General features: G+C 43.8%; 1 protein-coding gene across 2 annotated transcripts in view; it reads right to left on the bottom strand.

Moving 5' to 3' along the window:
• Nucleotides 1–11,715: 11,715 nt before the first annotated feature.
• The window catches only part of LTF (lactotransferrin), a 33,136-nt gene continuing 23,575 nt past the window's right edge, over nucleotides 11,716–21,276 (bottom strand). The window contains exons 14-17 of one of the 2 annotated variants that reach the window (XM_044933449.1): nucleotides 16,952–17,019; nucleotides 14,816–15,000; nucleotides 13,501–13,690; nucleotides 11,716–11,935 (exon numbers count right to left, since the gene is read on the bottom strand). In XM_044933449.1, coding sequence (XP_044789384.1) covers nucleotides 11,901–11,935; nucleotides 13,501–13,690; nucleotides 14,816–15,000; nucleotides 16,952–17,019 — 478 coding nt within the window. In that variant the 3' untranslated portion in view covers nucleotides 11,716–11,900. 2 annotated transcript variants of the gene reach the window in all.

The raw sequence follows: 21,276 nt of genomic DNA, 5'->3' as shown, positions 1-21,276 counted from the left end.
TCATCTTGTTCTGTCCAGTCGTTTTTTACACATCTGTATATAAAATAGGATACAGGGAGAAAAGTGGGTGGTGAACAAACATCCACCAAGCATTGAATCTGTCTCAGGCAATGTGCTAGGCTCTTGACAAACGCGAGCTCTTCCACATCTCACTGTTTGCTCATGATATGGGTGGAATTAGTCTCCTTTCTCTGGGGAGGAAACAGGCTCAGAAATTTGTCTATGATCACACAGCTAGAGAGTGGCAAAGCTGGGACACAAACCCAGTGCCATTCACTCCAGAATCTATGCTGTGGCCAGCACACCAAACTTTCAAAATTCAGGTGAGAAAATACATACAGAAAATATGTACTTTTAAAACCAACTGAACCACATTCTGAAAGAGAAGCAACCTACTCCCACAGAAGCAATTTATCAGGCACCTTTCCTTTCATGTAATTGAAAGAGCTGGCTAGCTGGAGGCTCTGGATAAAAAGAAGAAAACAGACTTTCTCTGTGGAAAGTACTCTGGGTCTTCTTGGCTACTTGCCACACCCCCAATGAGGCCAGACAACCCCAACCGCTGAGCCTCCCAAGGTTTCTAATACTTCCTCCTATTTAACAATAGTAAATGTAAGACTGTGTCTAGAAATCTTTAACACAAGGCATGCTTTGTTCTTTTCAGTGTAACATACACCTTAGGCCTCACCACATGTAACTACAAAATGCCACAATACACGTTTGCCGGGTGCTATCTAGTGCCCGTTTTCTGTTACATATCCCAAGTAGAGGTGACAGCTTAAATTTGGGATGACTATGGACAACAACCTCTCACCTCCATTACAGAGGAGGGAGGAGGAAGAGGTGGCACCTGGGAGAAATCTCATAGTAAGCACAAGCTATACCAATCCCTGGATCTTCCATGTCCTCACAGGGTAGTATGGATGAATCGTGTCCTAAAAAATATTCATACGTTGCAATCCAAGCCCCAGTGTGATGGTGTTTGGAGATGGGGACTTTGTGGGGTAACTTGGTTTAGATGAGGTGGAGCCCTCAGTAATGGATTAATGCCTTTTAAGAAAAGACACTAGAGAATGTCTTCTCTCTGCACCATGGGAGGACACAGCAAGAAAGTGGCCATTGGCAAGCCAGGGAGAGAGCCTGCACCAGAATTCCACCGGCACCTCAATCTTGGACCTCCCAACCTTGAGTACTGTGAGAAATAAGTTTCTGTTGTTTAAGCCACCAAGTCTGTAGTATTTGTTGTGACAGCCTGAGCTAAGATAGGACTCATCCTGAATGACATTAAATAGCAAATAAAAACACCATGACAAGTTAAGAGCAAGACCTCAGAAGAAAGTACCCCAGCAGATATGAAAAGAGGAGAAGGAGAAGGCATGTGGGAATGCTCTTCACATGCTGATATGAGTAGGTCTGGACTCTCCATTCACCTCTACCACATATGGAACAGAAATCTCAGACAAAATGACATTGGTTTTGGATGTTCATACACACAGTGCTGAATTCACAGAACAAATCCTTTCAGAATTTTCAGAATGAAAACATGGGCATATATAAATTCTGACAGTGACTCAGAGTGAAATCATTACTGAAAATCAAAAGTTTGTGAAGGATGATCCAGTTACAACAGCTCACACACATATGTAGTATATTTGGAACACTGATAATCCAGCAAGATCTTCTTCCCCTAGCAGAGGACAGTTGTTCTAAAGATAAAAATGATTCAGGTTTGCACCATTTACAATAGCCAAGACATGATAGCAGCCCAAGTGCCCATCAAGTGCAGACCAGACGAATGTACACACACCCAGAATGAAATATTATTCAGCCATAAAAAGGAAGGAATTTTGACATTTGCAGAAATGTGGATGGACCTACAGAATATTGTGCTGCATGAAATAAGTCAGACAGAGAAAGACAAATACTGCATGGCATCACTTATACGTGGAATCTAGAAAATAACACAAATGAGTGTATATGAAAAACAGAAACAGTCATGGACATAGAAAATAAACTTGTAGTTACCAAAGGGGAGAGGGAAGTGCAGGGGACAAATTAGGGATATGGGATCAACAAACACAAACCACTACGTATAAAATAGATACGTATCAAAGGTGTATTACATAGTATAGGGAACTATAGCCATTAACTTATAATAACTTATAAAGGAGTATCATTTGCAAAAATACAGAATCACTATGCTATATACTTGAAACTACTAAAATAGTGTGAATCAACTATCTTTCAATTAAAAAAAAAAACACATGCTTTTGTACTTTTCTACAAACTATTGCATTAGAAAACTAACAATCATTAAAAAGCCAAAGAGAAGATAGTTAGCATAGTTAAGAAAAATTGACGTTTATGTTTTGCCTGTAAATTAAATTATTTTCTAATGCAAAAAGAATTTCCTATCAAGTCAAGATAATTCTGATTTGGGACATTTGAGAGAAAGGCTGAAATCTCACAAGAAATCTCTTGTTCATCTCAATTCTATGTATTTGTGGGTATAAATGGAACAAATTGTAAAATAGTAAACAACTGATACAGTGAATGAGAAAGCAATAAAATTTGAGGTTGGAAAAAAAACATAGGATGCCAATTAATTTTGAAGTTTGGTTAACCAACAAATACCCTTTTTTTTTCCAAATGTTCTGGGGCCACATCAGCCCCAATCATCCTCCTTCCTAAGAGCTGCTCATCCTTTGCTGGTCTCAGGCTCCCCCACCAAGCTGGAATTTCAATAAGACTTTGTTGTTGTTGTTTACCAACTGCCTTCACAGACATATCTGCACCACAGAAAAGTCAAAGAAAACTGAGAATCATCAGCTTCAGTTTGCAAGTATGGAAACTGAGAATTAAATCACACAGCTCTCAGGGGTCAGAATCTGGGCTTGACATTTTCTGATATCAAATCTTATGCTCCTTCCTCTCCTCCACCCAGTACTTCCTGGTTAGTCTCTAGAGCCTGGTTTATAGAGTGAGTTCCTGTATATAACTGCACCAGATTTTTTACAATATACCAAGTGATTGGGGGAAGGCGGGTCTGAGGATTGCTGGTCCCGTCAGCCAACCATTTACCAACACTGAGAAAAGCAGAGTTCTCCAAACCACCATCTCTGGCACATCTAACAGAAGAAAATCTTTGATCTAAATTTCAGACTCTAAATCCTTTGATCTACCAGGGCCATTAGTCACATCCCTAGAGCCCCCTGCCGTGCCTACTTGGAGAGAGGGTAGAAGGGGTGTCTCTCTCTTCCAGTGGGACCCAACACAGGCCACCTAGCCTCCCTGACCTTCAGATAACTGGGAATAAGACTCCTCCCCAGGCAGGGTTGATGGCCAGGATGAGGGCTTAGTGAGCAACACGGTGACTGGCCCATTGGATGCTGCCACACAGCACTTTTCCTCACACCCTCCACAGACGCTGCCTGAACCTTGATGGTGTTTGAATTTCAGTTCTCATGGGCCTCCTCCTCCCCATATCAGCCTCCTGCAACTGCCAGGTAAATGACTATGTTTAACAAAAGGATCTGGGGACATGTGGCTCATCCCCACTTCTTTGTTTGAAGGAGTGGTAGGGAGGATCAGACCATCTGGCTTGTATCGCCTATGACAATATGTGTTTTCCTCTGCCCTCAACCACATGGTCAGCTCAACAGTTTTGCTGTGAGTCTGTGGACAGCCCTCCCCACCAAGCCCTCGCCCACACGCTACTTCGGGCGTCTGTCTTTGCAGCGCACCTACCGCACACTTCCTGGGGGTGCACCCAGCTTGCTCACCATGGCTCAGGACCTTCCCCAGCTGCCCCGTGCAAACAGGCCGGCCCTCCTCTGCAAAGCACACAACCCAAGTCCCCAAGTACACGCCAGCTCTGTCTGACGATGATCTGCACACATATTCACTGTTTCCACTCTGTCTCTGAAAGACTCCAAGGCAGAGGGTCAGGTTCATCTCCAAATGGACTAGAGGAGATGGGATGCAGTGACAGATGAGGAGGTGGCCAAGAAAAAGACTGCAGCCAACACAGGTGCTGTTATTCCCACAGAGAGAAGTGACACTCATGCCCATGAGGGAAGGTAAGAAGGAGGGGTTGACTACCAATGGGTAATGGGAACACTTCCTTAAAAAGAGGCTAAAGACATTACAGGGAAAATCTGAAAAATATGACTATGAACAACATATCAGATGCTATAGATTTATCATTTCAAGAGTAACAATAAAATTGGGATTATGTGGGACACTGTCCTTACTCTTAGAGAATGCATGCTCAAGAATTTAGGAATGATATGCCTGATTCATACTGATGTATGGCAGAAATCAACACAATATTGTAAAGCAATTATCCTCCAGTCAAAAATAATTTGTTTTAAAAAATGCAAAAAAAAACAACTTAGGAATGAAATGTCACAGTGGTCACAACACACATTCAAATAATTTAATGTCACACACACACACACACACACATCAGGTCATATAAAGGAAACGAGGAGGAAAACACATCAAAATGTTAACACCTGTCAGCTCCACATGGTGGGTATGTAGATGTCCACTGAGCCCTCTTTGACTCTCACTGCACAAAGGGAAATGTTCCTAAGACCAAGCTGAAGAGGAAAACTGATTTTTTTTAAATTTTCTGGCCACAATGGGTCTTCACCGCTGTCTGTGTGCTTTCTCTGGTTGCGGGGAGCACGGGCTGCTCTCTAGTTGTGGTGCATGGGCTTCTCACTGCAGTGGCTTCTCACCTGTGCTCAGCAGTGGAAGCTCCCTGGCTCTGGGAACAGGCTTAGTAGTTGAGGAACACAGACTTAGTTGCTCTGCAACTAAGTTGCTTGTGGAACGTTCCTGGACCCAAGATGGATCTCATATCTCCTGCACTAGCAGGTAGAGTCTTTACCACCGAGCCACGAGTGGTAGTTAGTTAGAAAACTAACTTTGATATTGTCTGGATAATATAGTGGCCAGAGGACAAAAGAACAAGCTGAGCTAGAAGGGCCTCAGAAGGCAGAAACAGAAAGCATCAGACCCTTATCACCCTCCCACCCATGTCGCAATTTTTGCGCCATCCTGGGGAGTATAGCTTGTCTCTTTCCTAACCCCATATTAGGAAGGGTATTTGTCCTGTTCTTCTCCCCCGTAAAAGGAAAGCATACATATGGTACCTAATTAGTAAATGGCAGCAAGATTTCTATCCCATTCCCTTCCTTGTTCCCCGGCTAGAAAAGACAGGCAGATGACCCGTGTTAGTTGTCATTTCTTCCCTGAGCCTGCCCGCTGCGTCTATTAGACACTCTATTTAATAGGAGTGCACTCTAATAAATTATATTCTCATTTCATTCTGCCTTTGTATTCTCATTCTGCCTTTCCAGAAATTCTTTTCTAACCTGCACACGGACCACCACAGGTAAAAACAAAGAAAAAAGTATGATACCCTTCCCCAGCACAAATTTTAAAAGTCTCCTTTCTGGTCCCTCATGACTGGGATGAGACTCAATCTGTTCGAGTCAGAGAGAACAAGGCCCAGCCCCTCATTTCACCCACAAATAGAGCTGAGGCAAGAACAGTTAAGGGACTTACCTGAGGTCACACAGCAGCAGAGCTGGGCCTGGACTCTAGATGTCCTGCTCACAGGCCACTTCTTTCCCACTCAGGCCTGACTTGTAATTATTTCTGGAAACAATGCGGCGCTAAACTAGTCCAAATACGCTAAGGCTAACAGCTAACTCCCTGAGAGAGAATTATGCAGCCTCAGTCTGTTTCCCAACTTAAGAATACACGACGCTCCTCCTGAGAGGAAGCTCCCGGCACCACACGGTAGGGGCTTTTCCCTCAAACTAAACCCACAAAACAAAGAAAGCAGCCAGAGGGAAAACCTTCGAGCCCTCCCGGGAACTTTCGAGCCCTTGACAGAATCTTAGAGACCTTCAGAGAACTTTTGAGGCCTCGCGAGAATCTTCTAACCCTCGCGATAACCTTAGGGCCCTCTGCCGCGCAGCCCTCCACGGAAGGACTGCGCAAGCGCAGGCGCAGACACTGGCAGCCACGTGGACTCTTGCGCGGTAGCGAGAGTCCCAATCGCACTGACCAAGCGCTGCAGCACCGCGCTGCAGGTATCGGTGTGGTGGATAATTCGCTGCCCCAGAGCAGCTCTAGGCCCTTTCAACACGTGGTGCAGTGGAAACAAGAGTCATCGTTGTTGTGCTTCTAGAGCACCTCCAGACACTTGTCCTGCTCGACAGAGGCAGAGCCTAACTTGTAAGAGTAGATGGAAAGAGCCAGGGATGTTCCTACCACAGGACAAAGGGCGGCATCCAAAGGAACTGGCAAACTACAAGCGTTGGAACAAACCCAGCCTACCACCTGCTGTTTTGTTTGGCAGGGCACCTGCGCAAAGAATGGCTTTTACCTTTTTTTTAATAGTTAGGAAAAAGTCAAAAGAATATTTCATGGCATGTGTAAGTCATATGAAATAAAGATTTCAGTGTCCATTAACAAAGTTTTATTGGCATTGTAAATACGTATTGCTAGTGGGCTTTTTTGCACTGTAATGGCTGAGTCCAGTGGTTGTGCGATGGTTTCTGGAACTCTCGTGGCTTCCTGCTGCCCCTTGGTGCCTTGCAAATCACAGTCAGGTGGTTATGATTCAGCAGCACTTCAAGTAGCAGACTGTGATGATGTGATACGACAGTGGCATGTACATGTACAGGTACAATACAATATGACATGTACATGCAATCTTCAGCCTAGACTGATGGGGTGAAAAGAGTGTCTTTTGTTATTCATAATAAACTTTATACCTGAGTTTCAGTCAGATCTGAGTGTATGCTGGTGAAGTAACTTTTGCTGCTTTCCTATGTAAGTTCAGCATGGGAGCTGGTTCCCAGCACCAACTTGTAATTAGAGGATTGGATCTTTCAGCTCTACTTCCCAACCTCCAGGGATGGCAGAGTGGCTGGATAATCACCAGAGGTAAATGGCTTAATCAATTGTGTGTATGTTACAAAACTTCCATACAAACCCTATACTACGGGGTTCAGGGAGCTTCTTGGTTAGTGAACACATTCATGTGCTGGAAGAGAGGCACACCCCAACTCCACAGGGACAGAAACTCCTATGCTCTAGGCCCTTCCAGTCCTTAGCCTATGTACCTCTTTATCTGGCTATTCTGTATCTTTTATATGGTCCTTTAACATAATAGGTAACAATAAGTAAAATGTTCCCCTGAATTCTGTGAGTCATTATAGCAAATTATCAAACGTAAGGAGGAAGTTGTGGGAATCCTCGGTTTATAGCCAAGTTGGTCAAAAGTATATGTAACCTGGGAACCCACTACTTGTGATTGGCATCTGAAGGAAGAGGGCAGTCTGGTAGGCCTGGGCCTTTAACCTGTGGTGAACTCTAAGTGGTTAGTGTCAGACTTGAAATGACTTACAGGAAACCCACAGTTGGTGTCCACAGAGAATTAGATAATTGTTTGGTGTAAGAAACCCACATATTTAGTATCCAAAATGGTTTGAGTAGACACATGCATACAGAACAGACTTGTGGTTGCCAATGGCAAGGGTGTTGTGGCAGGGATGAATTGGGAGTTTGGGATTAGCAGATATAAACTGTTATCTATAGAATGGATAAACAACAAGGCCCTACTGTACAGCACAAGGAACTATATTCAAACTCCTGTGATAAACCCTAATGGAAAAATATTTGTAAAATAATGTACATATATATATAACTGAATCACTTTGCTGTACAATAGAAATTGACACATCATAAATCAACTATATTTCAATATAAAAAAGTGTTGTCAGTAGAGAAAACAGTTTCTCTTTACACACACAATGTAAATTTTTAAAAAAATGTTTTCAGTAGACAGTTTCTTTTTATTACCAGTTCATATCCAGCATGTCAAAAATAAAGAGAAAAGTGAACTTCAAATGTCACTATGAATTGTGGATTATTTTGTTATCAAATTAGATGACAAAGCACTGTATTTATTACACAGTGAAACTGTCATTGTGCTAAAGGAATACAACATGTGTTGATATCTCCAGTCTAAGCATTCATTGCACCATTCCAAACTCAGAGGGGGAAAAAAAATGATTAGGAAATTTAGAAATTTTAAAGTGAAATATCTCATCACAACAGAATTTCTTCAAGGGAATTCCCTGGCAATTCAGTGGTTACGACTTGGCTCTTTCACTGCTATGGGCCCAGAATCAATTCCTGGTCAAGGAATTAAGCTCCAACAAGCTGTACAGTCCAGCCAAAACCAAAAAAAGAAAAAAAATTTTTTTCTTCAGAACAAAAAATGAAATAAGGCTACAAGCAAAGTAAGTTTCTAAATAGCTCACTTGTTAACCAAGCAAGAAAAGCCTTTTAACTATGTTGAATTAAAGAAATCATTTGATTGCAACTGCAAACAAATGTGTCCAGAGAAAATTAACTTATTTAAGACTGTTAGGGCTTCCCGGGTAGCTCAGTGGTAAAGAATCCGCCTGCCAGTGTAGAGGACACAAATTCAATCCCTCATCTGGGAAGCTCCCACATGCCACAGAGTAACTAAGCCTATGCACCACAAGTACTGAGCCTGTACTCTGGAGTCAGGGAACTGCAACTTCTGAAGTTCTCATGCCCTAGAGCCCATGATCTACAACGGATGAGGCCACCACAATGAGAAGCCCAAACACCGCAACTAGTGAAAAGCCCATGCAGCAACTAAGACTGAGCACAGCCAAAAATAAATAAATATTTAAAAAAAAAAAAGGACTTAACCTTTCATTGACAATTCTTGCTTACAGAGTTGAAGACATTGGGACCAATATCAATGGTCAAAACACAAGGCAGATGGTTCTGAATGGCTTTCCTTGGCTTTTGATGAGTAAACAGATGTTACAGATGCTGCAAACTGTTGTCTTTCTGAGGAATTAATGGTGTTTGAAGTGAGTAAATAATTAGCCTCCGTAAATAGTCTGCATGGTTAACTATAGACAAGAATATTTTCCAAAAAGCTGAGGAAACACTAATTCAGTACAATCTGAAGTGGAATGTGCTAAAATGTATTACAACTGATGGTCATTAATATCTGTGTCAGGCAGAAAAAAGCTTAGAGTGGGAACCATGCAGAATGCAAGGCCACGAGCTTTCCTAGAAGATTTTAAGGAACTTGGGGGTTTCAGAAAGTAAAACCAGGGACACCAAATAGAGTTCACACTCAATTCAGGGTCAGAGTGAAAGGATGTGAGACCAAAGACCCCTCCCCCACACAGACACAGTGATGCTATGACCTCCTGACTTGTTTTGGGGTGATGAAATAATGGAAATTATATGGCCTCTCCCAGGAGGAAGCTTTAAGAGTTATTGTGTCGTGCCTCCAACTCTTTTATTTTCCCCTGTTTATAAGCCAACACACCCTAGGTGGGAGCTGATGGTTCAGCCTGGGTCTCAGAATAAAGAGATGAACAACAGAGTCTCTGATGACTCACGACAGGCATGAATGTGACCCATGACCCATGAATGTGGCTTTGTTATGTAAGGCACTGGGATGTTGATATAACTTAGCATGAGCTAATTGATACAGGGGCTTCCCTGATAGCTCAGTTGGTAAAGAATCTGCCTGCAATGCAGGAGATCTCAGTTCAATTCCTGGGTTGGGAAGATCCCCTGGAGAAGGGAAAAGCTGCCCACTCCAGTATTATGGCCTGGAGAATTCCATGGACTATAGTTCATGGAGTCACAAGTCAGACATGACTGAGCATCAATGGATATAGTGATGTTAGACTGAAACTTTATTTCAGCCAGAAAAGGGGATTTCATGGGCCTTTCATTCCACTTAAGTTATCTACTGATGCCCATGAGCCCTGGAGTCCATGCTCCACAACAAGAGAAGCCCCTGCAGTGAGAAGCCGGTCACAACAACTAGAGAAAAGTCCTTCCAGAAACAAAGACCCAGTACAACTAACAGAACAATAATAATAAATTTTAAAGATAAATTTTTAAAAATGTTAAAGGCAGAGAAAGGAAGGAGGAGGAACAGTAAGGAAGATCAGGAAACAGGGCTTCAAGGAACACGTGGTCCACAGAATCGGAGATGTAAGGGGCTCGGGGAAAGAGATGGGAACCCTACTAAGCTTCTGTCTTATTCCAGAATTCTTATTCACTTCAAGGGAGTGAATAGGTTAGAATCAAATTACAGGGAGGTGAAGAGAGAATGACCCAACCACCCACCCTACTTGCTGAAGGAAGTGAAGGCAGCCCCCTCTGACCACACTTGAAAAAGCTTGGCTGAGAAAAGTAGGAATAAACCAATGACTAGAGGGTAACTGGAGAATGAGGACCAATAAAGTCAAGGGATAAATGCACAGTTATGCACAGTTAGTTTCCCCTTGTACCTCAGTATACCTGGGGATTGGTTCCAGGACAAACCCGAGGATGCTCAAGTCCCTATGTAAAATGACGTAGTATTTGCATACAACCTATGCATATCCCCCTGTACATTTTATCTTTTTTTTTTTCCTCCTATACATTTTAACCAGTCCGTTCTGAAGGAGAGCAGCCCTGGGATTTCTTTGGAAGGAATAATGCTAAAGCTGAAACTCTAGTACTTTGGCCACCTCATGAGAAGAGTTGACTCATTGGAAAAGACTGATGCTGGGAGGGATTGGGGGCAGGAGGAAAAGGGGACGACAGAGGATGAGATGGCTGGATGGCATCACTGACTCGATGGACATGAGTCTAGTGAACTCCGGGAGTTGGTGATGGACAGGGAGGCCTGGCGTGCTGCGCTGCGATTCATGGGGTGGCAAAGAGTCGGACACGACTGAGCGACTGAACTGAACTGAACTGATACATTTTAAATCACCTCTAGGCTACTTATAACACCTAATACAATGTAAATGATATGTAAATAGTTGGCTGCTGCTGCTGCTGCTAAGTCGCTTCAGTCGTGTCCGACTCTGTGCGACCCCATAGGCGGCAGCCCACCAGGCTCCCCTGTCCCTGGGATTCTCCAGGCAAGAACACTGGAGTGGGTTGCCATTTCCTTCTCCAATGCATGAAAGTGAAAAGTGAAAGTGAAGTCACTCAGTCGTGTCCGACTCTTAGTGACCCCATGGACTGCAGCCTACCAGGCTCCTCTGTCCATGGGATTTTCCAGGCAACAGTACTGGAGTGGGGTGCCATTGCCTTCTCATGGCAAATTCAAGTTTTGCATTCTAGAACTTTCTGAAATTTTTCAAACATTTTCAGTCCTCTGTTGGTTGAATTCAAGGATGTGTAACCCAGGGACATGGAGGGCCCAATGTATTCCACATTTTCCCCTGCTTGTCTATATTTGTACATTTATTACACCTGATGCTATTTACTCAAAATACCAAATACTCATAAACCTTCTTGGCACCCACTTTCTTCCACTGATCACTTGATTCCTACTCTCTATTTCTTCCCCACCTTAGAAACAAACATATATGCACGTACACACTCAAACATACACTTACACAGACAACTATGTAACTGACCGACCAGGTGCCCTAGAGGAAAATAGTTTCTTGGCCTGAACTTAGATTCCAGACCATCAGACACCAAACACAAAACTGCAGGAAACTGGGAGGCGGGTGCGACCTGGAAAACAGGGAAAGAAAGGTTCCACTGGGCAGGTATTTGGTCAGACATGATTTCAGTATGACATTTGAGAGAAGATAATTGGCATTTTATAGAGAATGAAAATCAACAGCATTTCTCATTTTATTTCTTGCTAAGATGACAGCAGGGAATTGTGAATACTGATGAGCTTGGCAAAAATCCAACTTCAGGAAGGGAGAGGAGGGTCCCTCGCGCCTGGAGATTGGGGCTGAGAGCAGGGAGGAGCTGAGGCCCAGGGAGGCAGGCTAGCTTCTTTGCAGGCTTTACCTCGTCAGGAAGGCGCAGGCTTCCAGAAGCGCTGTGGGACACAATGAAGCCAGAGATTCAGAAAAGGATTCCTTTTTTTTTTTTCTTGGAATCAATACATCAATCAAAGAAGACACTAAAACAGACTTCCCTCTGCCCTTCTTCCCCACTGTAGGTCAAAGCTTGCCATCCCCATATTTCCCAGTGACCCCTCCTGCTAAGAGCAGCAGGGCCCAAGGGAGCACACAGAAGCTCTGGTCCTCATTGAGCTTCGAGATTTCCTGCTCTGGCCTGAGTAACACGACCCCCACCCACTTGTCTGCAGGTGAACCAGCTGTCACACTCTCAAGTTCACATGGTCCTCAAATTTCTTTTGCGAGCAATTGATCATCTTCGTGCAAATCTGCCTGCAATAGTGTCTACCTATTCACTCACTCATTCATCCATGAATCCCTCCTGAGCACCTGCTTTGTACAAGTCTCTGTTAAGTGCTTGGGATTCAGCACAGACAGAGGAGCCCTGCCCTCCAGAGCCACATAGTCTGTGCAGTCCTGAACGGGCTGCTCTGAGAGTAGCCCTGGAGCAGGGTTTCTAAGTGTAGCCCTAGATCCACCTGCATCACGATTCCCCGAGATATCTGTAGATACGGCAGGGTTTCCCAGCCTTGGCACTACTGATATTTGGGGCTGGGGAATTCTTCATTGTGAAGGCTGTTCTGTGCTTTGTTTAGAAGCATCCCTGCTTCTACCCACAGATGCCAGCAGCACCCCCACCCCAAGTTATCAGAATTAAAAATACTTCTTGGCATTGCCAAATGCCTCAGGGACAAAATCATCCTCGGTTGAAAACCACTGATGTAGAGATTCCCAGCCTTCCCCCTCCCCCTGGACCACCACACAAGCCCCATGCCTCCAACTCCCCTGGGGAGGGACCAGGAACAGGAACCTGGATGACTCCAGTGCACAGAGGAAGTAGAACTCACTAAGATTTGGGAATTATTGCCTGGAGCCTTACAACACTCTGCTATGTCTTCTAAACATTTTAAAATTGTTGTCAATACATTTTCCTGGCTAAAATGGTTTTTGAGAATTTATATTCTCTATGGTTACTGTTTATGGTAACTTGCCTAGAAATCAGAATTTGCCATTTCTCAATATACATGTATATACATGTGTACATATGTTTATATGCATTGGCAGGCAGGTTCTTTACCACTAGCACCACCTGGGAAGCCCATGTATATGCATACATACATATATTTATGCACATGGATATATTTACATGCATAAATATATTTATAATTGCTATCAGCATTATAAAAATTTAGCATATTATCTACTGCTTTATTTTACTCTCTAATTCTTTCACTTTATCAATGAGAGCATAATTTCCTGAGGTATTTGTTGTTCAGTCGCTCAGTCATGTCCAACTCTTTGCAACCCCATGGACTGCAGCACACCAGGCCTCCCTGTCCTTTACCATCTCCATCTCTGAGGTGCAGAGACATTGTATTGCCTTAACGTTTTTAAACCCACATCACCCCTAAAATGTTTGACCCTCCAACTTTGACCTTCATGCAAGACGCTTTCTCAGTGATGTTATTTATATTCCACTTACGGGAGGTTGAGCATTTTTTCAGGTTGGCAATGGCTGTGACATACTCTGTCCCCAAATATTCTTCATACGTTGGTCTGCCTCCAAGTTTGGCCAGACACTCAGTGTTGTCATTGAACAGAAGGTTTTTGGTTTCAGATTTGAACAAACAAAATTTGTCCGGGCAGTTTTTTCCATTTTCCCCAAACAGAGCCTATGTCAGAAGGGCAGACAGTAAGAGACCAGCTGAGGAAAAGAGATTATGGACTTGGGAGGCAATCTCTGCTGTGCAGGATCAGCTGCAGGAAGACCGTGGGGCAAAAGGAGTTGAGTTCTAGAATCAATCTACTGCCCTGGCTGGGCCTTCCCCTGCCCTGTGTCCCCCTGCTCCATGCCCCAGGCCAGCGCCCAGGTGCCTCACCACTTCTGATCTCACCTCCCACCATCTTGCCTTGCTTCTTAAATCTGTGGCCTCCGCCCTCAGAACTTCTTATGAGTGACTAGGTACCAGATGAGGAGTTTGAGATCCGTCCTCAAGGTTAATCACCTCTAACATTCTAATAGGCCAGCTCTCCCAGAGGGGCAGTCTGCATGGGAAATCCTCTCTGCCACAGACCAGGTCATTGCCTTGGGTGGGTCACTTAGCCTCCCCCGACCATGGTTCCTCCTTTGTGCCCAGGGCTCCTCCAGAGGTGAGCTGCAAGGACCAAGCACCTTCATGGTGGCAGACCTCTTATCAGCACCTGTGACTATGCATAGTGGGAGCTCCATACATGCCAGTAATTGGGCCTATTTTTACATCCTAGGGTCACTGTCTTTAAAGCACATTAAAAAAAAAAAATGCCGTTTTAACACAGAACTAGACAAGCTAATAGAAAAATTCCAGACTTTAAGGAAATTATAGGATTTCTTTCAAACGTCTTCACTTAGATAGCCTTAAATCTATAGAGGTTCTGGGTCGGCTGTTTTTAGAGATTACAAATGCAGGGGCCTTGTCAGAGAACATTGCCCAGCCAGCCCAGGCTCTGGAGACATCAGCAGAAGAAACTCAACTCTCTACCTGGCTGTGAAAGGAAGGCTCAGTCGCCTCCCTCATTTGCCAGAAGAACAACAGGAGGCTCAAGGAGAGACAGCCTCTCCTGGCTGGGCAGTGAGCACACGTCCAGGGGCCTGAGACTCGGGGCAGCCCCACGGTGTGGACAAATACTGTCATCTCCAGCTTCAAGCGGGGGCACGAGGAAGAATGGCTGGAGATGAGCGGATCTGCTGAGCTCTGTGGTTGCCCACCTGAGGGGAGCCCCTGCAGGTAAGCACAGGCAGGAGGCCCTGTGAGCCTTACCTGCTGGTGGAGCAGCACCTGTTCCACGTGAGCTGCCCTTTCGCTCAGAGACACCACAGCGTGATTCGGGGCCACCGCCAGGTGGCAGCTCTGAGCCTCCGTCACAGGCTTCCTGGTGCCATCGAGGCAGAGCAACCTGAAGTCCTCGCGATTCAAGTTCTTAGCCCAGTCTGCAGTGCTCTCTCCTGGAGACAGAGAGGAGGCTGCATCAGCCACGGCTACCCGGCTGAGTCAAAGCCTCCTTTCTGGGGCTGCGACCACCACCCACGGGCCTCTTGAAATGCACACACGTGAAGGAGAACAAATAAAGCTCCTCAAGTTATACAGACTTCAAACCTATCAAATACCAGCGCCATATGCTCACAATGGAGTCTTACTCAGCAACAAAAAGGAGCCAAGTTCTAACACATGCTACCAGGTGGATGAAAACATGATGCCAAGTAAGACAAACCAGTCACAGAAGACCACTTATCGTAGGATTCCATTTCTGTGAAATGCCCACAATAGGCAAATCTATTTTTGGGAGATAGAAAGTGAATTGGTGGTTGCCAGCTCTGGGGGTGTGGGGAAGGGACTGCTAACAGGGGCAGAGCTTTTTTAAGGGGTTTTGTGAACGTTCTCCAATTGGATTTTGTTGGCAACTGTACCACTCTGTGAATGTGCTGGAGATCACTGAATCAGACAGTCCGAATGGGTGGATTTTACAGTATGTAAATTATATCTCCATAAAGCTGTTACATTGGAATGTGTATTATAAAAATATGGAAAATCCGTATTTTCCAGCAAGTTCCAGAAATAAAAGTGCTGGTTTGTGTTCAAGAAGAAATTGTTTCCTTTCATATTCCAACACTGTTAATGTAACTAGAAGAAGGATAGGAACTTCTCTTATGGGTTTATCAAATATATTTAAATCAATTTCAATAAAATACAGTTGCAAAATCCCAGAGAAGCGTAAAACTATACTCATCTGAGCCCTGGAGATCACTTAGATTCAAGGTTCCTGAATTCGAAATGCAGTTGTGTGCATGCCCGCCTGTGTGTATGCAAATCGCCTGTGTGTATGCAAATACGGCTTCCTCCGTCACACGGCCGCTTCTCTCCTTTTGTCCTCTCCCCTCAAGAAAATACTTCCTCCAACCTCTTGGCTTTGTCTATTCGATACTCAGATCATCCCAAAATTTACATGTCTGGCCTCAGTCGCTCTCCCCAGGGACTTGAGGAAGCAGCGGCTAGGACTGTGGCTGTCACTGAAGGAGGGAGGTGGAAAGTTGAGGCAGGTCCTTCTCCAGGGGAGGAAGTGGTAGTTCCCTCTGGGTGGGGAGGCTGATGGGAGGTGAGCACAGAGGTGCAGTTTAGAAGGTAGCAAACTGCTGAGAGTCTTGAATTTATCATTATTATTTTCACCAGAGGTCAGAAGAGAGAGTGGCTAGTTCTCTACTGGCTGGTGGATCTTCTCTTGATCATCTGCCTGTGATTTTGCCCTCATTCACTCCCCAAGGAGTCTCCCCACTGAGGCTCACAGGGTCTGAATGAAGCCTTCTACTTCCTTTTTAAAAAGGGGAAACTTTTACTTGCATATGTTCAATTTTTTTTTTTTTTTTAAGTATCATTCACTTTCAACTTCCGATCGGCTGAGACAGGCAGATGGCGTGCTTCTGTGGCCCAGAATCAAGGGCACCTCTGGAACTGACTGAGCCCCACTGCAACCATTGCCAAAAGCCCACCTGATCCTTACTGACCAGTTTCCTGACCCCGTATTATTAACAGGAAAAAATGCCTACCCCGATACTCACCCTCTAGCGCCCTAACCAATCACCTAATGCCACCCTTCCAGCAGCAATTTTCGTCTCGAGGTTATAAAAGTTGGCTACTAACCCAGGAAAGAGTCAGCTCTCCCTTGAGCCTAGTTGCTGTTCTAACAGCGTTTGGTCGACTCTGCCTGGTCAGGAGGTCGGCCCGCTGTGCCTGCAGCACCCTCGTTATCTCTGCTCCTTGTTCTTATAAAGTCACTCCTTGCTGAAATACTTGGTGTCAGGAAATTCTTTTCCAACCCGCGCTGGGACTGCCACAACAGTAGGCTCTGTTGTGACGGCAAGGATCGTGCTCTGAAGGGGAAAGGAAAACACCTTTACCTACCATTCGTGTTCTCCCAGACTGTGTCATTTTTCACAAAGGCAACGTCCCCAACATCCTCAGCCAGGCACCTAAATTGTTCCAGAGAATAAAACATTGCCAGAGAGGAAAAACTATTAGAATTTTCATAGCTATTTATAATACACATTCCAAAAACTGCAACATGGAAGCAAATAGAAAAAAGAAAGACAAATATGTCCAGGAACTTTAGAGTTTAAAATAGTAGCTCAAAGACTTCTGAGTACCCTCCCTCCTTGTAAAATGCCAATAACATGGCACGAATGAGATTTTCTTTTTTTTAAGCCACAAATCCATGAGTGAGAGGAAGGCAAGAGGGAAAGAGGGAAGATAATAATGTCATTTGGAAGTCAGAGATCAAATGTGTGAGCGGTAATTGACCCAACAGAGCAAAGAAAACTGTGACATAAATTGGACGCCCAAGTGTCCAACTTGGGTGGGGAACACCCAAGGAGAAAGCTGATGTGCACAGCAGAACTCCAGAAAAACTCAACATTTAGAAGTACGAGGTACCACTGAAAGTAGCTGAGAACAGGAGGACTAAATAGAGCCTATATACATGCAGTGTAAATACACATGTGCATCCAATGGATTAAAAGAAGACCCACATATATAACCTCTTGAAGTTTCAGAACACTGGAGGGAGATTGAAAAATAATTTTTACAACTATTGCTTATTTCTTTTATTTTTTAAAATCAAAAACTTTTCAAGAAAATAACTTTCAAGGCATTTTGCATTGGACGAAACCCCGAACTCATTTTTCCTAGAGAGTATTTTTCATTCATTGTTTAATCTCTGAAATTTAGAGATAAATATGCATCAAATATGTCTGATTTATTTACTCTTCAAAAAAATATTCTTTGTGTAGATCTGTTTACTAAAACATCTCATGAGCTTTCTAAAACTTCTCTCTCAGAATTAGGAAGTCAAAAATAAACTGCTAAAAACTTAAAAACAATTTTCTTTTCAAGAAGAAAAAAATGTCATATACAAAGAATTAAGGAAGCAATGGCAACCCACTCCAGTACTCTTGCCTGGAAAATCCCATGGACAGAAGAGCCTCGTGAGCTGCAGTCCATGGGGTCACTAGGAGTCGAACACGACTGAGCATCTTCACTTTCACTTTTCACTTTCATGCATTGGAGAAGGAAATGGCAACCCACTCCAGTGTTCTTGCCTGGAGAATCCCAGGGACGGGGCAGCCTCATGGGCTGCCGTCTATGGGGTTGTACAGAGTCGGACACGACTGAAGCGACTTAGCAGCAGCAGCAGGGATCAAAAACCGTTATCAGCTTTCTCATTGGAAACTTTAGATTTAGAAGACAATGGATTGATGCTCTTAAATTTCTGAATTTGCTTATTTTCTTTCTATGTTACATTCTGCATAATTTTTTCATATACTTTCCACATCACTACTTCTCTTTTTACCTACGTTTAATCTGTTAAATTGGTCAGCTGCGTAGCTAATTTCAATCGCTGTACTTTTTTTCCTTTCTAGAAGTTCTATTTATTCCTTTGAAGAACACTAACCTGCTGATTCTTCTGTTTTCCACTTCTGGCAACTTCTTCCCTGTGTGTTGGTTTAACATTGTTATAGTTACTGCTTTTACTGTGTCTGGCTCATTATTATTCAAAGCTTATTTCTGAGCAGTCTTTGAGGCCTAACCTGAAGATTCTGTCTTCCAGACAGGTTCCTAGAGCAGTGATCTCACTAGTCTAGGGTCACTTTTTTTGGAATTATGAGTTGAGAATTTCTGAACCATCCTAAGAGACATAAGTTGGAGCTGCAAATTCATGTAAGAGCTGGCCCATGGTTTCACTTTTTCAGGGATGGTGTGTATTTTCCTCAGCATCTAGGCAACTTGAAGCCCTATGGGATTGGAGGGGAAGCTACCTCTCGTCCACTCCTACCCTAAAGGTGTATGTAACCTCTGAGTGTAAATTTGTCTCAGGACAAAGTGGCTCCACTTAGCTCCCTGAGTCCCTATTTGCCTTAGATTTTAGTCTAATAATCCCTTGTTACTTTGTCAGTTATTCAATGCTCTTAGGAGCATGTCTGTGTGTGTGTGTGTGCTGAATCCAACACTTTTCCTTGTTTTTTGTGGGACTGTTGATCAAACCAGTTAATGCTGCCATTTCCCAGATGTGGAAATCCTGCCAGAATTCCTAGGAAAATTTTTTCTAGGCTACATTTACTTATTCAAACTATAAATCCCTTCAAGGGTGGACTAAAGATGTTTTTAAACATGTAAATACTCAAAAACCAGCAACTCCTACTCACTCTTTCTCAAGAAGATATGTTCTGTTGCAACAAAATCAAGAAAGCGAAAGATGCGGGATCCAAAAAACAAGTCCTTTAACAGGAAGTAAGACAATGGAAAATCCCACAATGATGATTCAGGGGAATCTCAGGACCACAGATGTTCGGGGGGCCTAGAAAGGGCCAATCTAGACTGGGAAGGAGGGTGGAAACTTCAGATGCAACATTTGCAGGTAAATGATGAACCTGGGGCAGCACCCAGTCTGTTTATACACAGGATGTTAGGAGATTTGTGCTACGAGTGGAAGGTTTGGGGATGAATGAGTGATTTTTTAAAAGCAGTATAGAAAGTTAAGCAAAGTTTAATAAGACACTTATCAACTCCAGAGTAAACTAAAACTTTGTACAGTAAGGGGAATATAATTGTATTATATCACATATTTAATATGAGACTAATATTTGCATATTCATAATAAAGTAAACCCTAAATATGTCATACTCTTGTTGGATACTAAAAGGAGGTGAAACCTGTGGTTATGAGTGGAAGAGGCACAGGAGCAGTAACAGAGGCTAGATTTTCTTCTTTCATAATGAAAAGTCAGCAGAAAATGGCTGGCATTTAAAAATTGAGAACCAGCAATATATGAGGATGTTAGAAACAGAGAGATGAACAGAACTTCCAGTTCCAACTTTCGAGTTGAGCAAAAGACAAAGCATTTCCTTCTAGTATAAATAGGAATTCTAAAGTGTATGTGTTTTCAGTGAAATAGTGCCTTACATAGGTTTGAAAAGGAAAACCTCGTGGTTTTTTATCAAACAAGTTGTCTGTTCAGTATTTCTGAGTGGAATCACATCACAACTTTTTCATGTGCAAAAATTTAGCCCCTTAAAATTTTTTTGTACATTCATGAAATATTTAATAAGTCACTCAGAGTATAGCAAAAGCTACTTTTATATCATCCCATCACTGGAGAGAGGGCTACTGAATTTACATTAAAAAAATTCCAAGACCAGTTTGAGCAGTGTTTCTCAGATACATGACGCCACCTAGTGGTGAAATATATTCTTGGCGAAAAGACAAAAAATAACAGATGGGGGAGAACTCTGCCCTTCAAACCCCTAACCGTATCACTCAGAAGTAACAGCTGCATGAATGGGATTGAAAAAATGAGGGCTGTGAAAAGATACTGTAATTCACTGCTGCTGCTGCTGCTAAGTCGCTTCAGTCGTGTCAAACTCTGTGCTACCCCATAGACGGCAGCCGACCAGGCTCCCCCATCCCTGGGATTCTCCAGGCAAGAACACTGGAGTGGGTTGCCATTTCCTTCTCCAATGCATGAAAGTGAAAAGTGAAAGTGAAGTTGCTCAGTCATGCCCGACTCCCAGCGACCCCATGGACTGCAGCCCACCAGGCTCCTCCGTCCATGGGATTTTCCAGACAAGAGCACTGGAGTGGGGTGCCATTGCCTTCTCCAACTGTAATTCACTAAGTGTTTATAATTTGTGAGTTCTGAGAACACTTTTGGTTTATTTTTCACTAGTGGAGAATAACTCTGCAACACTCTCTCTCTGCCATTTCTAAGACCAAAATCAAAGAGAGCAGAAAAACGTGAGACATAACTACCTAGGCTGGGGGAGAAGGTGGCGCCTACGGGAAAGAGAATCCTCCCCATAGAACTGAGTTGCCTAAAGGACTTATACCACAACCTCTCCCTTTCTGATTCTGAACATGCCACTGAGGTCCACTGAGATCGACCTTGGTTCCAGGACACAGGAAGGGGCCCAGCAGAGCTGAGGTCAGACAGCCCCGGAGTCAGTCCCTACTCGCGGGATGGTGGGTGTGGTGGGAGGAGCCCTCCCTAGCCTGCCCATCAGCTGATCCCCAGGCTGCCCCCGACAGACCACATCGGGCCCCTTAGCAATGCGGTGCCAAAGACTTGCGGGCACAGCAGGGCGAAGGAAAGGGTGGGACGAACTGAGAGAGAAGCTCTGAAATGTAAACATCACCCCGTGTGAAACAGAGAGTCGCTGTACCAGGCAGGGAGCTCA

This window comes from Bubalus bubalis, chromosome 21 (genome assembly GCF_019923935.1).
Source record: "Bubalus bubalis isolate 160015118507 breed Murrah chromosome 21, NDDB_SH_1, whole genome shotgun sequence".
NCBI lineage: Eukaryota > Metazoa > Chordata > Mammalia > Artiodactyla > Bovidae > Bubalus > Bubalus bubalis.
The sequence above is the reverse complement of the archived record's forward strand: the minus strand, read 5'-3'. Positions and strand labels throughout refer to the sequence as shown.